At 44.2% G+C, this 6,433-nt stretch overlaps 1 protein-coding gene across 4 annotated transcripts in view; it reads left to right on the top strand.

Annotated features, from left to right (window-relative positions):
• The first annotated feature begins 895 nt into the window (after window positions 1-895).
• Window positions 896-6,433, top strand: part of ATAD5 (ATPase family AAA domain containing 5) — a 50,248-nt gene continuing 44,710 nt past the window's right edge. For 2 of the 4 annotated variants that reach the window (XM_049114802.1, XM_049114801.1), the window contains exons 1-2: window positions 896-1,365; window positions 4,455-6,346. In XM_049114802.1, coding sequence (XP_048970759.1) covers window positions 1,300-1,365; window positions 4,455-6,346 — 1,958 coding nt within the window. In that variant the 5' untranslated portion in view covers window positions 896-1,299. Of the gene's footprint in view, window positions 1,366-3,756; window positions 3,866-4,454; window positions 6,347-6,433 lie in introns of all 4 variants that reach the window. The other 2 variants (XM_049114803.1, XM_025476483.3) reach the window with 2 other exon arrangements.

Below are 6,433 nucleotides of genomic sequence, written 5' to 3'. Positions count from 1 at the left end.
GTGGAAGACAGATGCTTAACCGACTGAGCCACCCAGGCATCCCCTGGGCTGATAATTTTAAAAGAAAACAATGATTATCTTCAGTTTCATTGGAGAAATTTGTATCCTTTATGTCGTCAAAACAACAGCAACACAATTGCCTCAGTAGTTACAAGCAGTATGCATAACCTGCCCTAACAGGGTGGCTTCCCCTTACTGCTTGATACATCCTTTTACCTGCCTTACTTTGCGGTTAATACCACATAGATAAAACTATGCACTCAAAATAAACAGACTCTATATGTCACTGCAACGAATGTTTAAAAAAAAAAAAAAAAGGTCATAGCTAAACCAATCCACGAAAACAATGCAAACAATGCAAATAACGTACAAGATTAGCATCACTACAAACCAGCAAAGCACTGGTAACTGCGACAGATGGAGAACACTCCCAACTAGCTGAGGCCCCTGTTGGGCTCCTAACTGCCTGCGGGGGACGAAGTCCAAGAGAAGAAATGCCTCTTTAGCTCAACTAAGGGTTCAAAATCACAATCTCGGATCCCAAATGGGAGCATCTCGAGGTGGGGGACGCTTGCCTAAATAACATCCCGTCTGGGAGGAATGTAATGCATTATTTCCTTTTTCTGTATTTTTCGAATTTCCGTTTTTAAAAAGAGAAAAAGAGGCTAGCCCGGGGCGTCAAAAGTCTAGCGTTTTAACTCTGCCACCAACGGACTTGAGTGCAATCACGTCTTCACCCCCGACGCCGGGCGCGAGCAGTTCGAAGCTCCGACGGACCTGCTCGCGCTCGAAGTCCCGCTGGGAGACGGATCGCGCCCGCCGCAGCTTCGCCCCAGAAGCGTTTTGGCCCTCTCCGGGCGCCGTCCGCGCAGCCTCCAGAAGCAAGCCTAAGCTCCGCCCCCTGCGCTCCGGACGGCGCGAAAACCCAATTGACAAGAACTCCGTCCGGAGCCCGCGGGTCCGCTCCGCGTTCGGCCTGCTCTGCCGGCCGGGGTCGAAGTCCCGGGCGCTCAGCCTGGGGCCCCCCCGCGTCGAGGCGCCCCCGCGCCGGCCGGCCGCGCCCCGGGCTCCTCGCAGCCCGCGCTTTCTTGCCGCCGTTTCCCGCGTCCGACTCGGCGGAGCTGGTGAGCTGGGCCCGGCCTCCGCGACCGCTCCGGCCGGGTGGGCGCGGGGCAGAGGGAGACGGCCCCCGCGGCCCGGCTGCTCCCTGTGCGGGAGCCGGCCGCCTCCATGGCCCCCGGGCTGAGGGGGCCCGGCCGCGCAGCGCCCTAGGAGCCGGCGTTCCGGGAAGCTGGGAGCATGGTGGGGGTCCTGGCCATGGCGGCGGCAGCTGCTCCCCCTCCGGTGAAGGACTACGAGATTGAGGTGAGCTAGCGCGTCTCTGGCCGGAGGAGGCGGGTGGACGGTGATCCCGACCCCGGGTCCCGGAGGGGAGACGAGGGACCTGGCTGTGACCTTGCGTGCCGCGACTGCTCGAGCCTGTCGCTTCCCGAGTCGCGAAGGGTCGACAGCCGTGGAGACCGTGAGACGAGTGCGGGCCCGCGGAGTCAGGGCTTCGAAGGACACCGCGCGACCCCGTTCCCAGGTCCTAAAAAGTGTTGGCGGAACCTGGCGTTTTGGCCTTGTGAGATGTCTCAGAGGCCCCCGGGATCAAGTCTGGGCTCATCGTAAGGAATCAGAACTTTAGCTTGAAGTTCAACTCGTCTGTCTGTTCTCATGGCCCTCGAGCCTAAGCTGCTGCGGTTAGGAGACCCAGCAGGGAACGCTGCTGTTCTTACGTATTCGCCGAGTTTCAGTGAAATGCACTGAGCAGTTGGTGTGAGGATACTCCAAAGCCGTGAAGTGCTGGAGTAGCAGCAGCTCAAGGTGATGGCTGCTGTAGTTTTACACCTTTTCGTCTCAAGCTAGCATTCTAACTGAAAGACGCATACAGGTGCCCTTGAAAGGAGCCAAGATGTACGCTCATTTATTTAACTGGGACTCTTTTTTTTTTTTTTTTTTTTTTAATCATTGAATAACTTTTGTCAACTTGCCAATTGTTAGGCTGATACTTGTTTGCGAAATCAAGGCAGTTGCTCAGCTTTCCTGGGTGTGAAGAAGGACTTGATGGTACTTGAATTAGACAGTTCTTGATTTTTGTATGGTCAGTTTTTATCAAGCTTTCCTTACAGTTTCTCCTTTTGGTGCCCTGCTTGTCTTATTTCATAATAATGATGCTTACCTTTTAGTATTGCAAGGGTCGGAGTCTTGTACACATTATTTTGCTTAATATCAACCCTGTCATGAGTTCTCATTATCTGTATGATCCATATGAATGGATGAGGGAAGAAGGTTAAAAAATATTAAAAGTGGGGCACCTGGGTGGCTCAGTCAGTGAAGCATCTGCCTTTGGCCCAGGTCATGATCCCGGGGCCCTGGGATTGAGCCCCAAGTTGGGCTCTCTGCTCAGTGGAGAGTCTGCTTCTTCTTCTCCCTCTGTACCCCCATGCTCTCTCTCTCTCATATAAAATTTTTTTTAAAGTAATTAAAAGTAAGTTAAGTTAGAAAAATTAGAAAGTTAAAGAGGTTGCCTGGGTGACTCAGTTGTCCAAGTGTCTGACTCTTTATTTTAAAGATTTTATTTATTCATCAGGAACACACACACACACACACCACACACACACACACACACAGAGACAGAGAGAGAGAGAGAGAGAGAGAGGGGCAGAGGGAGAAGCAGGTTCCATGCAGGAATCCTGATGTGGGACTCGATCCCGGGACTCCAGGATCAAGCCTTAAGCCAAAGGCAGGCACTAAGCCCCTGAGTCACCCAGGGATCCCTTAAGTGTCTGATTCTTGAACTCAGCTGAGGTCTTGATCTCAGGGTTGTAAGTATAAGCCCTGTGTTGGGCTCCACACTATGGAGTCTACTTTAAAAACTTAAAAAAGTTGAGACGCCTGGGTGGCTCAGCGATTGAGTGTCTGCCTTCAGCCCAGGGAGTGATCCTGGAGTCCCGGGATCGAGTCCCACATTGGGCTCCCTGCATAGAGCTGCTTCTCTCTCTGCCTATGTCTCTGCCTCTCTCTCTGCGTGTCTCTCGTGAATAAATTTTAAAAAATCTTTTTTTAAAGATTTTTTATTTATTTATGATAGTCACAGAGAGAGAGAGAGGCAGAGACATAGGCAGAGGGAGAAGCAGGTTCCATGCACCGGGAGCCCGACGTGGGATTCGATCCCGGGTCTCCAGGATTGCGACCTGGGTCAAAGGCAGGCGCCAAACCGCTGCGCCACCCAGGGATCTCAAATTTTTAAAAATCTTAAAAAAAAAAAAAAAAAAAAAACTTAAAAAAGTCAAAAGTAAATGCTTAAGGTACCATGCTAGTAGACGTCAGAGCCAGCACTTAAATTGTATCTGCCTGACTCCAGAGCCTATGGTATCATGCCTTTGATACCATCTCAGGGTAATAATAATACTAATAGCTCATTAGCATTTTATTCTAATGCATTTACTATTTCATTTCAACATATAACATTTTAATCTCTAATTTATTTTGCCTCCTATTTATCCAGCTGGTTAGAAATTTGTCCCCCCACCACCACAAAAAAAAAAGAAATTTGTCCCAATACCATTTATTAACTACTTACTTGCTCACTAACTTATTTGCTACTGCTCTCATATACCAAGTTCTTAAATATATACTTATTTCTTTTTCTGGTTTTCTAACTCATTCCATTATGTTGGCTACCTTATGCTTTTTCTTTTTTTTTTTTTAAAGTAATTTCTACACTCAGTGTGGGCCTCAAATTCATAACCCTAAGATCAAGAGTCGCACGCTCTTCTGACTGAGCTGGCCAGGTGCCTCCAGTATTTTGTTTTAAATGATGGTAGGTTTTTTTTTTTTAATTTTTAAAAGATTTTATTTTCTTATTTATTCGAGAGAGAGAGAGAGAGAGTCAGAGACACAGGCAGAGGGAGAAGCAGGCTCCATGCAGGCAGCCCAATGTGGGACTCGATCCCGGGACTCCAGGATCACACCCTGGGCCGAAGGTGGCGCTAAACCGCTGAGCCACCGCTGAGCCACCCGGGCTGCCCGATTTCACATATTTTTATGCAGTGTATTTGTTACAAATGTTGTGGGGTGGGTGTTACGTGGCTATTACTATTCAAAGGTTGTAAACAGAGACCAACAGAAATGAACACCTTTGTGCATATGTGTAGTAGCCTTGAAACTTTTTATTGAAGCATATATAAAGTAAAATACATGAGTTATAAGTGTATGACTTGATGTGATATTGAGATTTGAATGTAGGTTTAATTTTAAAGCTCTTTTTTCCTAATATATCAGGTTCATTACCTAAGGGAGCCTTCCTTTTTTAAATCAATTTAGGTAAAATATTAGATCCATGTTTACAATTTATGTTTTGTGTTACTTTGCTTGAAATAAGCGCTTTTTTTTTCCTCTTAAACTGATAGGCATGCAAAAAACGAAGGAAAGATGATGAGAGATCTTCCTGCAAAACAATTACAAAATATTTATCACCAGTTGGGAAGACTGGAGAGAGTGTTTTCTCTCCACCAAAATCCAGCAATATTCTGGATTATTTTAGAAAGACTTCTCCCACAAATGAAAAGACACAATCAGCAAAAGAGTGCAAGAAAAAGTCCTCAGCACCATTGTCTGCTGACAGTGGCAAAGACTGTAAAACACCTTTGGAAATGTTTTCAAACATAGAATTTAAGAAGAGAGGAAAGAGAGTTAATTTATCTCATCAACTAAATAATGTTAAAACTGAAAATGAATCTCCGGTTAAAATTAGTAGTGATGATAGCAAAGAAGACTCTAGTCTAAATAATGATTTTGTAGAAAGTAGTACTTCTGCTTTACTCTACAAGAAACTTGCACAAAGTATTCAAGATATCAAAAAGCAGTCAAGTACTATGACCTCCATAAAAAGCTCTAAGAAAGTGAATCCTAAACAAGGGATCACAAAAAATGATTGCAAAAAAATGAGAAAAAGGAAGCACAGAGATATAATAGATCTATCTGACAGCTTACCATTGGCAGAGGAACTAAATCTTCAAAAAGATGGTAAAGATGGGAAACAGATCATGCCTTCCCTAACTAATGAGATCAAGAGTACTGCAAATGATGCAGACTCTAGAGGTGATATAACTAAAACAGCCCACTTAAATGATAATACAATTACTGTCTCATATGAGGAATTTCTAAAAAGTCACAAGGAAAACACAGTAGAACACATACCAGACTCTACAGTGTCAATTTGTATTCCTTCTGAAACGGTTGAAGAGATGGTCAAAAGTGGTTGTATAAGTGACCCAGAAACCTGTGAAATTTCCCAACATGTATGCTATAAGACAGTTACTGTTCTTGCACAGGTTCATCCTGTTCCCCCCAGAAAGACAAGGAAAATACCCTCAATTTTCCTGAAACAAAAGCAGTTGGAAATGGAAAATAGTCTGTCCGATCCTGAGAGTGAGCAGACTGTTCAGAAAAGAAAATCTAATGTTGTTATACAGGAAGAAGAATTAGAATTGGCGGTGTTGGAAACTGGAAATTCTGAAGCTGTGAAACCAAAATGCACTCTAGAGGAAAGACAGCAGTTTATGAAAGCATTTAGACAGCCAGCATCAGATGTGCTTAAAAATGGAGTCAGAAAGTCTTCTGATAAGCAGAAAGAGCTCAATGAAAAATCTGTAAATGAGGAAGGAAGAGACAATAATTCTAAAAAAATCATGGAAAATCCTAATATTCAAGTGGTTTCAAATTCACAGTCACATACTGATAAAGGAAGTTTTCCTAAGGAGAAAAGTAAAAAGCTGAAGAAAAGGGGTAAGAAAATGTTGGATACTGGTACTATTCCAGGTGAAAATAGACAGGGAAATACTCAGAAGAAAGCAACAACTTTTTCCTTAAAAGATAAACAGAATCAAAATAGGCTTAGAATGAGTTTAAGACAAAAGAAAACAGAAATTTTCAAAAACAGTATATTATTGAACTGTGAAAGTCTTACTTACAAAGATTTAGCAAATGATGACCATCTAAAGATTTCCTCTCTGTGTAACAAGAAGTCTTCAAGAAAAATCAGCATACCAGTTAAGGATATGGTTATACATTCTAAAGTTGAAGCTGAAGACAGTTTGGTAAATGTTTCCACACCCAAGTCAACCAGAAGATCTGTAAGAACCAGCAGTACACCTACAGCAATAGTCATTAGTGGTACTGATTCTGAAGATGGTAGTCCAGCAAAGACCTCCACTCCAAAAGCAGCCAACTTGCCAGAAAAGCATAGCTTATATACAGCAGAATTAATAACAGTACCATCTGACTCAGAGAGCCCTATTAGGTAAAGTTTTGTTTTTGTTCTGAAGTTCTCAGTATCTGCATACATTATTAGCTGGGAAGGAAAATACGTAAAGCATTGGAGAGTATT

This window comes from Canis lupus, chromosome 9 (assembly GCF_003254725.2).
Source record: "Canis lupus dingo isolate Sandy chromosome 9, ASM325472v2, whole genome shotgun sequence".
Lineage (NCBI taxonomy): Eukaryota > Metazoa > Chordata > Mammalia > Carnivora > Canidae > Canis > Canis lupus.
Note: the sequence above shows the minus strand (reverse complement) of the source record. Positions and strands in the feature narration are given on the sequence as shown.